Consider the following 18967-nt stretch of genomic DNA (forward strand, 5'->3'; position numbering starts at 1 on the left):
CATTTAAATTCTTCAGAAGAAATATAGTCAGAAATTTTACAGTGCCTGCTTACTCTTGTTTACATTGAAATTATTAATTAAGGTGGTACCCAACACTTTCACTAAAATTAATTTGGCTCGTTTAATTTTCATAAAATTTTGACACAGTATTTACTTTGACCCTTTATCAAAAATATAGAAATTTCAAAAATTTTGAACCAACTATTTTATCAGAAAAATTACACTGGTTATATAGCAGTTTGACAAACACCAATTTTGATCACTGAGAAGCTTAAATATTCCCTTTACAACACAACGTAATTGAAACGTTTAGCTGACTTTACAGAGTTATCTCCCTGTAGTGTTAGGTACCACATTAAAGGTAGAAAGTGTTTAAATATAACACTGTCAATATCTTTTTAAATTTGTAAAACATCTGTCCACTCTAACTTTTTATGAACATAGTAAAATTTACTTCTTTCATCTCTATTAAGACGAAGAACAGCTATAAAAGAACTGTTCCTTTGCCTTTTGTGTATTTTGCTGTGCATGTACTGATTTTGTGTCATAAATATCCAGGTGCAGATCCAGGGGGGGGTTCAGGGGGTTAGAACCCCCCCCCCCCCCCCTTTGTCCTGGGTTAGGAACCCCCCTTTTTAAAATGGCTGGATCCGCCCCTGAATATCCCATATCCATTGTTTTCTACTCTATTGGTCTTGTTTGTGTTGCATGATACTATCCCATTAATGTTTTTATCCTACATCTTCTTTTATTTATATAGATATGAATTATATATCTTGGGAAAGACTGCTGCCTTATTGCATTGTTTTGTTTTGTAGCAATAGCATTGTTTTATAGCACTTTGAGGATTGTTAAGGTGGTACCTAACACTACAGGGAGATAACTCTGTAAAATCAGCAGAACGTTTTAATGACGTTGTGTTCTTAAGGGAATATTAAGCTTCTCAATGATCAAAATAAGTGTTAGTCAAACTGCTATATAACCAGTGTAACTTTTCTGATTAAATGGTTGGTTCAATTTTTTTCATTTTTTTATATTTTTGTCAAAGGGTCAAAGTAAATAATTTGTCAAAATTTTAAGAAAATTAAAACTAGCCAAATTCAATTTAGTTCAGGTGTTAGGTACCACCTTAATTGTAAATCAACAAGACCAATATGAATAATCCCTCTTTCCATAACCAGTTTCCACCAGTATTTGTAAATCTGTAAAATGAGTTTGTAATTGAACGTCCAGTATTACCTATAATTGGCTTGAATATATCCCTGCCTAATTAGACACTGAACACAGTCATTTTTAACCCGGGCAGATGGTTCATTGACTTTTTTTTCTCTCATTGATTAGTACTTGAAGTCAATACTGTGTGCTAATAAGGATTTTATAACGTAATTACGTTAATTATTGTGAGTCTATCATTTGTTTCACATCGGAAAAAGGTCAGTAAGATTTTAAGAAATTTGTGAATTTTATTTTTGTTTTTATTATCATTGAGGTATATTTAACTTCAAGGTTATGACTTTTGGTTCACCTGAGGATAGTTCTGTGTAAAGCATTGATCAATTGGATTTGTCAGATTGACTGATAGTCATTAGCTTTAACTTTCATATTAGGTCAAAGACATTGTTCTTTTATCGAGATTATGATCTGAGGGAGCCAAAAATTCTACATTAAAGAGAAGACATATTTTTAGTACATGTACATGTGTTTTTACTGTAAATTCAGAAATTAGTGAGAGGTTTTTATTGATGTGAATAATACGACTGGTTGAGTATCACAATAATAGGAACTGTAATTCTGATATATAATACATAAATGTATCTCTGTATGTAGTATTTCCTGAAATCTCAATAACTGATAATGCCTTTTTGTCCATTCTTCGATATTTGCAATATAATACATGCTCAAAATATATTTCAGAATTTGCAGTATTCATATTTTTGAAGATAGGTTAAATTTTAGCTTTAAGATTTTTCAAATTTGGTATGTTGTTGTTAGTCACATAGCGACTCTATTTACAGAAAAATTTAAACTGTGTTACTCAAACATTTGGTTATGATCAATAGGTGTCAAGCGGCCAATATTTCAACCTTTAGTTGAACTAAAACCAAATCAAATACAGAGCTGATCCAGAACTTTTTATAATTAAGGGGGGGGGGCTCCAGTTATGCTTCAGTGATTTCCTAATATATATAATCAACCGAATTTCCCCCACTAAAGGGGGGCATAGTAAGTCGGTTATGATTTTCTTTCTCAAAATGTTTGCAATCACAATTAAAATTAGCCCTCCCATTTTTTACAAGTATTCACTGATTCAGGGAAATAAATGGATGATGCATTAATTTCTGAATTTACAGTCTATAATTTTCATGCCAAAAATTGTCCCTCAGCACTATTGATTTACTCTATCCATTGATTTCTGATTCGTCGGTGATTAGTTAGTTAGAAGGATATAATTGGATAAGTAGTTATAATTGAATGACAATCACATTTATTTGAGACGTAATGATATACATTACTATTTCTTTAATTATCCATTTCACTGATCAGAGGCAGATTTATGATTTGATATTACCGAGATTTGAGTAGGAGTTTCTCAATAATTCAAAACTGAAAGTCCCTAATCAAATGATAATTAAAGTCCAGAGACCACCAACCCATTTTCAATTTTCACAGCTGATAAAATAGTTTACCTTATCATAGATTCAAGGTATATTTTGAAGTGAAGTATGTGGTAAAAAGGGGGTCAAGATCTATCTGCCCTGAAATTTTAAGACACATCAGATAAACTGTTGTTGGGTTGCTGCCCCTGAATTGGTAATTTTAAGGAAAATTTGCAGTTTTTAGTTATTATCTTGAATATTATAATAAATACAGATAAACACAGCAAAATTGTTCAGCAAAGTAAGCTCTACAAATAAGTCAACCTGATTAAATTGTCAATTGACCACTTCCTGAGTTATTGCCCTTAATTTAAATTTTCACAATTTTTCTTAAATGTTTGTAAATATTTTCAAAAATCCTTTTCCTCTGAAACTAATAGACCAAATTCATTATAGATAGAGATAATTGTAAACAGCAAGAATGTTCAGTAAAGTAAGATCTACAAACAAGTCACCATCACCAATTCACACCAAAACAGAGAATTTTGTCTTAAATATTACTCTTGTCAATAAAATGTGTCCTTTATTTAATATGCACATAGAATAAGATGAGCGACTAAGGCTCTTTAAAGCCTCTAGTTTGTTAGTGTAGGGCTACTTTTACATTTGATGTTCTAAACTGGAGTGAGTTAATTGGTGCTCTGACACCTATAACACTCATAGAATAGGTGATACACTGCAGCCCTATTGCTTAGATTTATTAGACAGTAACTTTCTGTTTGACCATACTTAAAGTCTTTTATTATACCCAGAAGAACGTAACTTTTCATCAACATCTAACAACAACATCATGTGCATCTTTCTGATAATCTATACAAATATCACATCAATTATCTAATAAAGCACTGTGTATTAATTATTTTTTATGGGAAACAGATTTTCATGGATTTTAAGGGTACGAGCAAAATTTTTCTATAAACATGTATATGCAGACTTCGGAAAATGCACAAAAATTGAAGATAAAAAAAACTTTAAATTACAAATTCAATAAAATTAGTATCTGTGAAAATAAATAAATTCACAAGTTCTCTTTGCCTTTCGATCAGTATTTTTTTATTCTGTATCATTAGGCATGTTAGGCAGTGCTTACTTTTTCGAGAGTCTAACAATTCCATCAATACAAAAGTCCTTGAACTATTAGCAAAATAAACTTGTTCTGAAATTGAATTAGTGGAGTAACTCGAGTACAGTATTTATTTGAATATAACATTTCTGTATTAAGAAACGCTACAACTTGTGTGTGGAGATTTTTGTAATATAATCCCCTATTAAAAGTGCCATTGTTATGATAACGTGTTTTATGAAATTGACAACTACATTATTGACGATGCTGTGAGGGTTTTGTCTCGACTAAAGGAGTAGAAATAATAAGGCATTATTTTCAAATAACTTCCATAGAATTTATTGATTCGTCTTTACAGTATATGTGTGTATTACTGTCAAATGTGTTTTTGTGTCTCTTTCCAATGCTCGTTAGAATTTGTCGACAAGTTTTTATTCCAATAGAGTTTATGTACGTTTGGTGTTTTTTCAGTCAGGAAACAAATCATTGTGAATTAATCTTTTGTAGTGATATTTATCAAGGAAATATTTTCTAAAACATTTTGTGTATATATATGACAAATTTATAGACTTATGAAATTTGGATTAGGAAAAATCATGAGGTAAGAATTACAATTAATTGATTATCATTGACATAAATAGATGTAATTCGATAAATGCTATTAAACCGTTGAAAACATTAATATAATTAAAAACTAGATACATTTATCGGATTTTGTTCAGTAACTTTCTATTAGCAATATTGACATAAAACAGTCCAATTGAATTTGTAAAAAATCAAATATTCTCATATAATATAAAGACATGTTTGAATGTGAAAAAAATCAAATATTCTCATATAATATAAAGACATGTTTGAATGTGAAAAAAATCAAATATTCTCATATAATATAAAGACACGATCGAAAGTGCTCGTTGGTAGTTAAAATCTAAGAAGAAAAAGCTGTCAGTTGCAGCTGTTTTCATGTTTATTAAGGGGTATTTAAGGCAAATATCATTGGCTCTGAAGCCAAATAATGCAACTGCAACATAAAGTGTAGATGGACAAACAGACGTTATACATGCCCTTTAATGGCCTGGTCAAGAGAGATAGAGGTCATTACATGCCCATTAGTTTAATGGTCAAGAGAAAGTACCTTCAGTCTAGACTATATTTTCTGATTAAATTCAATTGAGATGTGTTAAGATCTGAAATCAACACCAAAAGTCTCTAATGAACCAAAAGCATTAAGATTAAACGATTGATTGTCACGTGTTTAGAGTCCAGTGGCAAATATTTCACAGATAATCAGGACATAGTAGTGTTATCAGTTCTGTAATAACTGAAAACGAAAACCAATGAGACTTTTGTTTTTCTCTTATAAACTTTTCTTTTGGCTAAGAAACTCACAGAATGCCAGAAAAAAAAGATTATAATCTGGCAGTTGCAGCAACAGTGTTAAATGTTTTTTTCTATTAAAGCTTTACATTTCAGATGGTACATTTAGAAGACCTAGATTCTTCATACATTATATGCAGATACCTTATGTTATGAAGCTTCTGTCTGTCAGATGTCTATTGTCCTTCATCTCATTTTCATGGTTCAGAGACAGCTTGAAAAAACTTCTTGTTTAGTGAAATACTCACTTATGATGAGTACATAATAAGACAGCTCTATTTGGTATATGGGTTCCTGGCTTGGTCTACATGTCCATCAAGAAAGGTTCACCTATTTTAAAGGATCACTGATCAAGCTAAAGTTACATGGTCAAGTCCATATCTCAGATTCTAAAAGTAATAGGTTAACTATATTTGGTGTATGGAATGACTATAAGGTGTACATGTTTCACCTGACCTTGACCTCAATTTCATGGTTCATGGTTCTTTAGTCAATGTGAAGTTTTTGTGGTTTGGTCTATTTCTCAGATACTATTTGGCAATAGGTTAACTATATTGTGTGAATGGAATGATTGCCTGCAGTATTCAAATTATAAGCCAACAAGTAGCTTGGTTTTTTGTTGTGCCAGTAATGTAGAAAGTATTAGCTGTTATAAATGATTCCTTTTTCTGTTTCTAAACAATTATCAAAGGTTCAGTTTGAACAAGAGTTAATGAACCTTTTTTCCTAACCTTGAGGGTAACAACTTAACCTTGAGGAGAAATACGAATAAGTCTAACTAGTTCAAAGCATTTTGAAAAGCCTACTTTTGAAACACTTTTTTCAAAGATAAACTGAAATCACTGAAATATTTCTTTGAAATAATTAAATAAACCTCTAATTCACATTTGGAAAATATAATCAACCATTAATTTACTTTTGAAAATGAAACCTTTCAAGGAAAATATAGCAGTGTTGGCTTTTAGATGTACAATTCATTTTATTTGATCTTTCGACTTTGAAATGTAAATCTATGTTATTTGCACAGAGTTAACATAATGGCATTAGTAATATCAACGAACTGACATTTAATAACCAATATCATTTGACATTTTCAACATTTTTCTCATATTTATTTAATTTTCTTAAAAATGGTAAAGATTATAAGGAAGAAATAATATAACAGAAATGGTAAGGTAATCTTATTCTGTATTTCATTGCATGTATTTATGATTAGATATTTGAAGGACAAAAATTTGAGATTAATTAAAAAATCTGCATATAGATTATATGACTTTAACAATAAGCAAAACATCACAGACAGCAACCAAAGACAATAATGAATAACAGGCTCCTGTGTGAACTCTAAATTTTTCAATTTCCAAAAGCTGTCTCAATGAAGATAATCGTTGTTCAGTAATTGTCGTTTGTTGTTATGGTTCATAAGTGTTTATAGTTTATTAGTTTTTTATATAGATTAGACCATTGGTTTTCTTGTTTAAATGGTTTCACACTAGTCATTTTTGGGACCCTTATATAGCTTGCTGTTCGGTGTGAGCCATTAGGCACCATGTTGAAGAACGCACTTTGACCTATAATTGTTTACTTATATAAATTGTGACTTGGATGGAGAGTTCGTTTCATTGTCATCCATACCACATCTTCCGATATCTATGTTATTCAGTTCTTGGTTGTGAAGTTTTGCTGTTAGTTGAAGCCATTTAATGTCCTATATTTCCTTCTCGTTTGGACTCTGTTGGATGGTGGTCTCATTGTCAATCATACAACGTATCTGTATGACATATTGTTATGCATTTACTTTTCTACATTGGCTAGAGGTATAGGGGGAGGGTTGAGATCTCACAAACATGTTTAACCCCGCCGCATTTTTGCGCCTGTCCCAAGTCAGGATCCTCTGGCCTTTGTTAGTCTTGTATTATTTAAATTTTAGTTTCTTGTGTACAATTTGGAAATTAGTATGGCGTTCATTATCACTGAACTAGTATATATTTGTTTAGGGGCCAGTTGAAGGACGCCTCCGGGTGCGGGAATTTCCCGCTACATTGAAGACCTGTTGGTGACCTTCTGCTGTTGTTTTTTTTCTATGGTTGGGTTGTTGTCTCTTTGGCACATTCCCCATTTCCATTATCAATTTTAACCTCTCCTTATTTTATTTTAAAATCATACAAGCATTTGACAATTCATGTAGCTTAAGCTGAGGTACTTTTGCTGACTATGAATGATGGCTGATCACATTATCTTGAACTATATATTTAATGAATAAATATTTGAAAACCCCTTAACTTTTATTTTATCAAGTAAAAATGGCTATTCAGGTGTTAATAAATAGAGAATATCATATGGCTTTTCAATATTTCATCTGTATCAACCCGAGACACCAATATAATCCCAAGAGCTCTGCTCCAGGGATTATTTGAGGGTTGATACGGTGTGTGATATTGAAAAAGCCATATCATATACACTTTATTATATACATATATCTGAAGTAGATGTTTTTTATGTGACATGACGTCATACAGATAAGGAGGATTGAAATGACATAATACAGATTATAGGTTTGACATGACGTCATACAGATTAGGGTTTTGATAAAGCCTTTGCAACAGTGACTGCAATCGATGATGTGATGTCATACAGATTAAAGGTGTGATAAAGCTTTTGCAACCGTGCTGATATCGATATCATCACGGGTGGCTGATACAGCACGCTTGCCATTGATTGTATTGCACATACAATTTATCTGTATTTACTACTAAGTATATAATAAAGGTATTTATCATATGCATGTTTAGTAGTAAATACAGTAGTTTTAAATATTTGATAAATAGCCTGCTGTTTAATACATATCGCGCAATTTACTTTGATGCGCACCCTTTATCGCATACCCTTTTTCACAACCTAACCCTTTATCACAACCCTACTTTTTTTTTTTTTTTTTTATTCTTTTTTTTTATACATAAAGTCAGTTTTTATTATGTATATAAACTTAAGAAATATTTTTCCTCAGAATAAGTCCAATAGAACGTTCATTCGGGCGTGACTCAATTTATTGAATGACGTCATTGTTTGATATGTACATGTGACGTCACGAACGTCAAGTTTTCATATTTTTGGCACACTAAATGCAACTATAAAAAATCCCAAACACACAAAAAAATACAAAAATAAACAAAATTTTTAAAACGACAGCATGCAAAACTGTAAGGTAACCCAGGTGCTTTTGATAAGTAATTGAGCAGTTCTTTTAAAAAAGTATAACTGAAGGTAACCCAGTGCTATGGATCAGAAAACAGTTCATATAATATAACTCTCCTGTTGAAATATATGATCAAGTGTATAAAACATGGCAAAATCCGTACTACATGCCCTTGGGCTGATATTGGTGTCTCGGGATGATACGACATATGATACGGATTTTGCCATGTATAATTCTCTATGGAATCATTGTTCTTTTAACAATTAAATAGGAAAAAAGAAGATATGCAGTTTAAACACCAAAAAAAACCATTGTGTACGTCAATAAAAAGGTCGATAAAAAATCTCCAGTTATGAGGCCATACTCCAGCTGAAAATTTCCAAATGTGGCTTGACAACTCTGTCACATGTCTGCAAGCTATCTTTCAGAAATAAATGACCTTTAATTTTAGATTTCTAAAGTAAAATTTCACAGAAAAAAAAAGTAGTGTGGGTTTGTAGCTAATTTAATTTAATTTGATCTAATTAATTTGATCTTTTTCTTTGAAATATTAATCCAGGTCAGTAACATTTGCAATTAGCATAGAAATATCAAGTACTTATAATAAGCATCATAGCGATATTTCACACATTTCCACATGTTCAACATGCTGATATTTTTCATACTTCCACAATCTTCATATGTATAAGAATAGTAGGAAGTCATGATGTATACAATATGGTAAGATCATTTGTTAAAACGTATTCATTGGTATGTATGTACCAAAATTAGAATACTTGCAGTAACTTTATGTAAATTAGGAGATGTGGTATGATTATAACTGCCAATGAGACGACCAAAATTCAAATGTTTTAAAACTAAAATTGAGAATGAATATTGGGAATATGTCAACGGGACAACAACCTTACCAATGGGTCTTCACAATGCAGCGAGAAAATCCAGCACCCAGAGGTGCATGGGTTTCAGCTGGCCCCGAAATAAAAAAGTAGTTCAGTGAAAATGGACGTCATACTGAATTTATGGTTTAAAGTATAAAATCAATCATTTGGATTTTGACATTGGTTGATGTTTGTTGAGATTCTTCATTCCATTGACCTTACATTAGAATTCCATTGACCTACATTAGAATGGTATTTGATTTACTGTCAATTCAGAAATTAAAGCTTGGTTTTCATTAATGTGAACAATGCGACTTCGTGAGTATCGCAATATAAGAACTCGCATTCTAAAATCTTGTACATATATCTGTATGTATAGATTTTCCTGACATCACAATAATACTTAATTTCACATTTTTGTCTATTTTTCAAAAATCACAATAACAAATGCATGCAATAATTTCTAAATTAACAGTATCGTTTTAGGCACCATATAGATTTGACAGTAACATCTCTCATGAATTCCAATGACTCTGCCCAATACTCAAGAGGAGTTAGTTACCACAATACAATTGATGTTATTGGTGATTTGATATTACTTTAGACATAACTTTAGACTATTATGTTTGCTGTAAACAGAAAATCAATTGAATCAATTCCATGTCCAATTAAAGATCATACCATCTAATCAGGTTAACTTATTGGGAAATAAACATCTTTATCTGTGTTGCTGAATAAGGTCAAGGTCGATAGAAATGTAAGGGCAAAGTTTCATTGCAAGGTCATTGATGATTGCAAGTTTATTAAAATTCAATAATAAGACAGCAGTTCTGTAACAAGAATAACTTACAAACATATGAAGGTCATCAAAAGTAAAGGTAACAAGTATTATTGTTGAATAATCTCCTGTTAATTCCTGATTATAAATTTCTGTGTTCCCATGACAGCTGACTCCGGATTTTGCACTATTCTGAATCTTATTTAGCCATATTATTCACATTCTAATGAAATTTGTTTGTAACCATAATGTTCATGATTTTGTTTAGCCTAATACCACCTCAAAATTGGTAAACTGTTCAAAGAGGTTACCCAATGAGTATTTTGTGGACACTTACAATGATATGGTGTTGCCTCCTTATTAACACTTAACGTCTAGTGGCAAATATTTAATGCTTGTTCAGGACGAAAACATACTGTGTGATGCCTCTTTTAAACTAAGACTATATAGTATTAACATGTCAGACATAAAAGGGCAATACAAATTACACTCTGCACACAATATTTAAATAAGAAAGGCTATTAGTGAACATAGCAAGTTGATTGGTTAGGTGCAATGCATTACATTTGTAAAAGTGTTACTATGTTCTATAGAAGTTTCTAGACAATAAAACTGTGAAGGACTGAGAAAACACTCAGGCGATGATGTGTCTTGATGGCTGCTTGGCCTTCTGGGAGTTGTGACACATAAAATGAATTACATCTTGATTATAAGTATTAAAGCATATGAATGAACTCAAATTTTCTCTTAGCAAGATTTATCTTTATATCATGGTTGAGGGAGACGAGATCAAAAAGAGGAAAATTAATTCTCTTCGTGATTTGATGTCTGGAATCAATGCAGTTTCTGTCTGTTTGTCCTTTTCATTTTTAGCCATGGCGTTGTCAGATTATTTTTGATTTTTGAGTTTGACTGTCCCTCTGGTATCTTTCGTCCCTCTTCTATTGAAATAAATAAAAGTGAGATATGCATTATATTTTTAGGAATTTTTGGTCCTCAATGCTCTTCAACTTTGTACTTTATTTGGCCTTTTTAACATTATTTAAGTAAGTTTTTATCAAATTAACTAGCAATAACGAACTATCTGAATGATTTTCCTGGCTTTTTATAACCTTAACTAAATTGAACCTGAATATACTTTCAGAAAATAGACAAATTCTAAGCAGTATTCATAACATCATTTATTCTGGAAACGATTTTATTTAATTTAGTATGCTACACTCAAACTATAAATGATCACCACAAACAACAAAGAATACAGTGTTAAGATGAGGTCTCTATTGATTGTGCTTTGAGAGCAGAACAGCAGCGATGTTCTTATCAAAATTCTAGTGATGAGAGTTTGTTCATTGAAATCATATCAATTCACGGCTATAGATTATTACAGAAATGACAAGCTGAATCATTTATAGATGTTTATGTGAAAAGAATGCTGTGTTTTATTTGTATTTTTTTTTTCATTAGAAACCAAGTTTGTCAATATTTGATGTGTGAATTTACAAGTAACATAGAAGAATTCTATATTTTAATGAGCTGCTAGATAATTGTGCATAAATCTTTCTAAACTTATATTTGACATTGGGAGAATTTGTTTGACATTGAGGTTATGAAAACAAGATTAAAGACAATATATATACTAAAATGATTAAACTATGCAGACATAACAATAAATTCCATTTTCAAATCTGATTTAAAAATCTGATTTGATCTGCACTTGGAACCCAATTGTAATAATTTGAAAGTCATTGACCAAAATGATACAAAACATAGAACATTATTATGATTTAAACTATTTTGTTACATGTTTTATAGTGTGCGTGTTGTTATGATGTTCGAAGTTGCAGACAGAATTCTTAGGGTATCCATGTCTGCACGGAAACAGTTAGTTGAATTCTGAAGATTGATTCTGTCTGATTTTTATCTTTGATGTTTGTTTCTGATTGCTTTGGTTTAAAACAGCTATATATGATGACCTAAGAATACGTAAACATCAGTGATAATTGGAATTAAGAATAAGAAAAAGACGTTATGGTAGAGGTTGCATTAATATACATATACCGATAATTAAATATTATTTTAGCAGTTGGCAGTTATACCAGCAGCAAAATTTATAAGCAGAAGTTTTATAGTTCACAAACTAGATTTTGCAACCTTGAAGATTTAGAGAAATTTTTTTTCAATATTGACAGGATCTTCATGCTCAAAAGTGGATTCATAAAATTTGGTGGATTTAGTAAAAATTACATTTTTATGTTTTTTTGAATTTGTAATTTTGCCTACAGAAAATTTAATTCGTGGCTCTAATTACTGTGTCCAAGAAATCCACAATAATTGATACCCAGGAATTATTATCAATCCACAGTGGATTCAGATGAAAAGGACCATTCTTTCTGAAGGGATCATTCATTTTCTAAAGGGATCATTCATTTTCTATACAGATCGATCCACATCTGAACTTTAGAAACTCATTTTATATAAAAACCTGATCATCTAACTAAATGGGAAACATAACAGTCTGCTTGTAATGATTGTTCTTTGATTTATTTTTCTATCATGGTACAGATGATCTCGCCTTTGCCGAATTACATTTAAAATGGTTAGATGTAAATTCTAAGACGATTTAAGTGATATTGCACGAAGTTCTATCTCTCCGGTGATTACATTGACACGGAAAATAACCATGGAAATATACATCATCATATCATTGAATAAGCTTGACATAAAAATTATATTTCTACGATTTATGAACGTTTTAGGTGCACATAAGTTATAGTATTGTTGTCAATTGGAGGGATTGTGTATTGGTTTATTTTAGCGGATGCACTTCAAATTTTCCTGAGATTTTCATATTTTTATACAGTATTAGTTTCTTTACATCAATTTTTATTTAATTTACAAGAAATGGGAAATTTTCAGATATATATATGAAAAAAGGACACATGTAATTGGTTATATAAGGATATTTTAGTACATTCCCTGTAGACAATTATTTAAATAAGTGTGAACATCTTTAAAAATTGATTTTGTGACAGTTTCATTAGTGTTTAATATTTCTATCTGGATATCAGTGATTGTATTTGGATCATTGTAGATATCTATATATAGACAGTCCTTATAAGTAATGACTAATTATCACAAACTCTAGCTGAATTGGAAGAAATTGAAACAAAATAAACTGTAATATTATGGTAAATGTAAACTAGGGATTGATAATAATTTATAAAAAACATACTGAGGATTCATTATTATTTGTGGAATATACATTTTTCGTTGATTCATGGGTATAGGTGAACCACAAATTTCAATGTTCGATAAAGTATAAATTATCTGTAGACCTGCATGCAGACTTTATAGGCAGAGCAGCAAAATGAAATATCTACAAAAATAAATAAATGTCTATGTCTATATAAAGATGATATTACCGGTATCGTGCATAAGGGATTGAACATTGCAGCCTCCAATTGAATTGACATATGATCTATGTGTTTGTGCCTACTCAACATTTATATAACTGTCTATGACAAAATTGTGCAATTATAATTACCTGGATTTTAAGTTAAATTAATATTTCTCTTTAACAGATAATATGTTACATTTTACAGGACTACACGCTTTTAATTGAGGATTTATATTTGAAAATTTATATTTGTGTTACAGGGAGAGGAAATAGTATTTATTGTGTCTGAGAATATTTTAACATATTACATTTTGTATTTAATCAGTGAAATATATTTTTTAATAACAGAACAGCGTTACATTTTTAAATATGATTCTGGCCTCACTTAAAATATCTTAGTCTTGGATTTAATCAGTGATAGACAAGTTTTAATCAGTGATCGATAGACAAGGTTTAATCAGTGATAGACAAGTTTTAATCAGTGATCGATAGACAAGTTTTAATCAGTGAAGAACATATTTCATTTTTACATACCGACTTAATTCTGGTTATACTTGAACTTCATAGTCCTGGATTAAATCAGTGATATACATTTTTTTAACCAAAGAACAAGTTACATTTTGACATAATGACTTGATTCTGGCCGTACTTAAATTTCTTAGTCTGCATTGTAATAAGAAATATTGTGAAGTATTGGGGAGACAATAGTAAATACTTCCCAACTTGTTGGTCAGAGTGTGCTCAGCCAGCATATGTAGAAAATTGGTCATCTTCATTTTATGATCGTCACCAACCGATAGTACGTCACTAACCAATAGCTAGTCGTCACCAACCAATAGCTACATCAGATTTTAACAAGTTATAATCCTTAGCTAATGTGACTAAAAAGTGATAATAAATTCTAACTGATATAAGTAGATTGCAGTGCAATCTCAGTTACAGTATTATATTCACACATCAGTATATGACATCAAACCATTGATTTAAACATCAGCTAGTTTAGATATTTCGATACTTTTTTCCAAATTTAGTAAAACTTCACAAACTCTAATGAGATATGTTTCATGACTAAGTCAAATCATTTAGTGAGACAGTATAAGGAATATAAACTTGGGAATTATAAAATTTATGAATTATGTTGTACGGATATTTGCTATGTGCAGTTTGACCTTATTGGACCATAAATCAGATTGTAACAATCATGAAATGAATTAATGAATGTCAATAAAAGTAGAAAATGCTGCTGCAACATCAAATAAGAAAACTGATGAAAAAAATCATGAAGATAGGAAGTTTCTATTTTACATCTTATTGACATTATAACACAGAATTTGGATATATTTCGTGCGATGTCTTAATCTTTCGTTAGACATAATGACATTTCACAAAGTTGTGCTATTTTGTTGATTTCATTAAATGGAAATAAAGGAGAAATTGATTTGTTACATTGTCTGCTCATTTGTGTTAATCAGGGGATAAGAAATGTTTAACTTCTTTCAGAATGTACAAGCAGACACTAAACGTTTAAAAGAGCTAGAATCAGTAAATGAAGCATTACAAAACGAGGTTGTCAAATTATCAAAAGCCAAAGAGGAAACAGAGAGACTTGTAAGTATATTTATATACTAGAAATTCTGAAATTATTATGATGGGTTAATTATTGTGAAAGTTTCGCACTAACATAGACTCATCAGATTTTGATTTGTGTTCCCCGTTTTTGTCAATTGGATGGACATCAATCATGATTAATATGTTCATTTGTGTTCCCCGTTTTTGTCAATTGGATGGACATCAATCATGATTAATATGTTCAGAACACAAAAATTTGTATAGGCAAATCTTTTTGATATTGATTGGTGAAAAAGAGGGTCAAAAGATACCAGAGGGACAGTCAAACTAATGACATAGATTGAAAATAAACTGACAATGACATTGCTAAAAAATAATTAATAATAGTACAGGAGAGTGACAAGACACAACATAGAAAACTAAAGACTAAGCAGATTGAACATGAACCCCACCAAAAACTGGGAGGTGATCATGTTATTACAAACCCGATAAATAGTCTAAATCAGAAGGTCACATTTGTGGTGAAAAGGGAAGTGGAAGGTACACTTATAGTATTCAACTTGTCCGTTCGTCACAAATAGTTTCTGCTCTCTTTGGCCTTGGAGTTAAGTGATGAGTATTGGCATGGCCATTCTCCATTAACAGTTGGTGTGTTACGTACAAAGATGAATACAGTGAAAGCCTGGATGGTCAAAAACTTAGTTTACATTAGTCATCCCTATGCTTATTATCCAAATTGGTTCTGCTCTTTTACTTTAAACGCCTAGTTGTTGGAAATAAGAAGAATAGAAGACACCATTAGACTGCTGGCATGTAAAGTTAATTACTGTGGTTATTATGCACCCTCTGTTGTGAAGGAGGCTTTTAGTTTCACCCTTGTTATGTCTGTACGTCCATCGGTCTGTAAGTCCTCATCAAACTTTAACTGAAAAATCAGGGAAAAAAATGCATTTCTCAAATATTACTGCTTGAATTCTTTCAGAATATGTGAGCGTTCGTAATGAAAGCACATTAAATTAGGGAAAAAGATATTTAACTTGTCTTAAAAGTACAAATGAAATGGATATAAGGCAATATTTATTCAATGGTACACCCTGCAATAAGGAGAAAAACTCATTATATAAAGCTGACTGTAAAAGAAAAATGTGAAACTATTCTATTGAGAAAACTGATGACCTAATTAATAACAACACAATTATTAATTATTCCTTGTTAGTATTGGAAAAACTCCAAAAATAGACATTTAACGTCTTACATCACGACAACCTTACATTAATTTCACTGTTTTATGGTACTTTTTTCACCTAGAACACCACTTTCAATTATTGATGTATACCAGCAAATGAAGTCAGAGACTCTATACTATTTACTGTTTTTTTCACTGAAGTCCACTTTCAGATCGAAATGCATACCATTACCATTACTGGTCTGTTGTTAGCTAGGCCAAAAAACCCTACCTTCCCTAATTTTTAGTGCCTAATCCCTAACACCTTTTATGCCATTTGGGAAAAAGCACTGTTAAAGTCTTGAATGATTCTCTAGTAGAAACCAGCTAAAAAATAATGGTCAAATAAAATTATATTGCCTACCTACCTTTTTCAGCATGTAAGCAGAATTTGAGAAACACATGTATTATATTTGTTTGGGCCTTACTTTAATTTATAGTCTTATTTGATTTATGGGATCTGAACATTGGTAAACTACTTTCACCTTAAGGTGGTACCTAACACTACAGGGAGATAACTCTGTAAAATCAGTAGAACGTTTTAATGACGTTGTGTTGTTAAGGGAATATTAAGCTTGTCAACGATCAAAATAAGTTTTTGTCAAACTGCTATATAACCAGTGTAATTTTTCTGATTAAACGGTTGGTTCAAAGTTTTTGAAATTTTTATATTTTTGTCAAAGGGTCAAACTGAATACTTTGTCAAAATTTAAAAAAAATTAAACGAGCGAAATTAATTTTAGTTCAGGTGTTAGGTACCACCTTAATTTATTTATGAAGTGCGTGGACTTCACTACCATTCAGTCACCCAAGGTGCTGTAAAATGAAAATCTTAAAAAAATTATTTTGATTCCTGAATATTCTGGCATCAATAAATGACATTGTAAAAGCTTCTCAAAACGGCATGATAAACCTCTGATGTGTATGCTTAAATGATTTAATAAAAAGATTGGCTGCTTTGATGGGTAATGATAGCTGTTACTAATAACACAGTTAAAACTTGGTCAGCCAGGCTTCCAAATTAGACGTATGTGTGAGTCTCTGACAAGACTTTGTTGTATGTGATGTTGAGAGTAGATACATATAGTACCAGCTTTATAGAGAGATTATTGGAAGCAACATTAGACACAGGTTTCCAAATTAGACGTAATTGTCAGTCTCTTTGCATGATTTGTAGTACATGATGTTTTGTTAGTCAGCTAACATTATTGACAGCTTTTGGTCTGGACGTATATGAATATTAAATATTCAGGAGATGAAAGGTCTACTTCACACGTTTGTCGCAAAGCTACTACTACTTTGGGAATTATGGTCGAAGTATAACAGTCGTCATTATATCATAAATGCTTGCTGGAGATATTGGCATTTTTTTCATGGGATTTTTAAGTTTTATTTACTGTGTATTCATCAGTATTTGTTGGATACCAAGTCATAGAGATTTCATTGGTAAAGGTAAACCATTTTGATTATGTTTGCTATTTTTGATTGATTGATTGTTGGCTGTTTAATGTCCAGCAGCAAATATTTCATGCATGTTCTGAATGAAAACAAGTTAACAATAAATACAATAGGTAGTTCTTGTGATAAAGGCCATCAGGGATGAAGGTCGGGGAAATTTGGACTGCCATATATTTGATAAGGACAGAAATTTTGCCTTTCAACAGGCCACTTAAGGACCCCTCAAAAAAGTTGTTGCAAGGGTTCTTAATGTACAAAGAGCGTGGCACTTTCTTTAAACATGCATTGGATTTAACGTCCCTATTCTGATCAGATGTGGCTGCAAACATGTACTATGGATTCATTAATATTCGTTGGATACCAATTTTCGTGGATTTCGTGGGTACATGATAACCACGAATTTAAATGTTCAACGAAACGTAAATTTTTTATATGCTTTGTATGCAGATATTGGCATAACCACGAAATCAAATATCCACGAAAATACAATTTTTCGTCAATCCACGAAAATTGATACCCACGAAAATAAATGAATCCACAGTATCTGAATTTACAGTATCATTATGTTTTATTTGTTATATATTAGATTTAACCACAGAATCCTGTCAGTAACTATTTAAGGTGGTACCTAACACTACAGGGAGATAACTCTGTAAAGACAGTTAAATGTTTTAATTACGTTGTGTTGTAAAAGGATTATTAAGCTTCTCAATGATCAAAATTGGTGTTTGTCAAACTGCTATATAACCAGTGTAATTTTTCTGACAAAATGGTTGGTTCAAAATTTTTGATTTTTTTATATTTTTGTTAAAGGGTCAAAGTAAGTACTTTGACAAAATTTTATGAAAATTAAACGAGCCAAATTCATTTTAGTGCAAGTGTTGGGTACCACCTTAAGTTCATTATCTTAAACGCATGAAAGTTTTTAATGAAAGCGAAAATATTTTGATTCATTATATCTCAAAATTGTACCTTGTGTGAACTGTCTGGTTCTTGAATTGGTGCGTTTATATTTGTCTGGTAGAGCTTTGAAGGTATAATTTAGCCGTTCAAAGATTTATCGAGTACACAATTTCTCTTGCAAGAAAAATAAATATTGGAATATGAACAACACATTCAGGCATAAAACGTTTAATTGCTTGTTTGCTTCTAATGATTTGTTCCAATAAAACACAAAATATCTACAGAATTATTGGAAAACTGTCAGCGTTTATGTCTTTTATACGATTCAGCTTTTATCGAATACTCATCACGTCACCAGAGGCCTAAGTTTTGTAAAGAAAGGCCATGGGGAACTACAAGATACATGTTGTTGAAGCAAAACAATAAAATTGCGATATAATTAAAAAAGATAAGGGTAGATCTATGT

General features: G+C 31.2%; 1 protein-coding gene across 47 annotated transcripts in view; it reads left to right on the forward strand.

Moving 5' to 3' along the window:
* Nucleotides 1–18967, forward strand: part of LOC139527410 (RIMS-binding protein 2-like) — a 131155-nt gene that overhangs the window by 42367 nt on the left and 69821 nt on the right. For all 47 annotated transcript variants that reach the window (XM_071322830.1, XM_071322825.1, XM_071322828.1 and 44 more), the window contains one exon: nucleotides 14847–14954. In XM_071322830.1, the coding sequence (XP_071178931.1) occupies nucleotides 14847–14954 (108 nt within the window). The remainder of the gene's footprint in view (nucleotides 1–14846; nucleotides 14955–18967) is intronic.

This window comes from Mytilus edulis, chromosome 6 (assembly GCF_963676685.1).
Source record: "Mytilus edulis chromosome 6, xbMytEdul2.2, whole genome shotgun sequence".
In the NCBI taxonomy this organism is placed as follows: domain Eukaryota; kingdom Metazoa; phylum Mollusca; class Bivalvia; order Mytilida; family Mytilidae; genus Mytilus; species Mytilus edulis.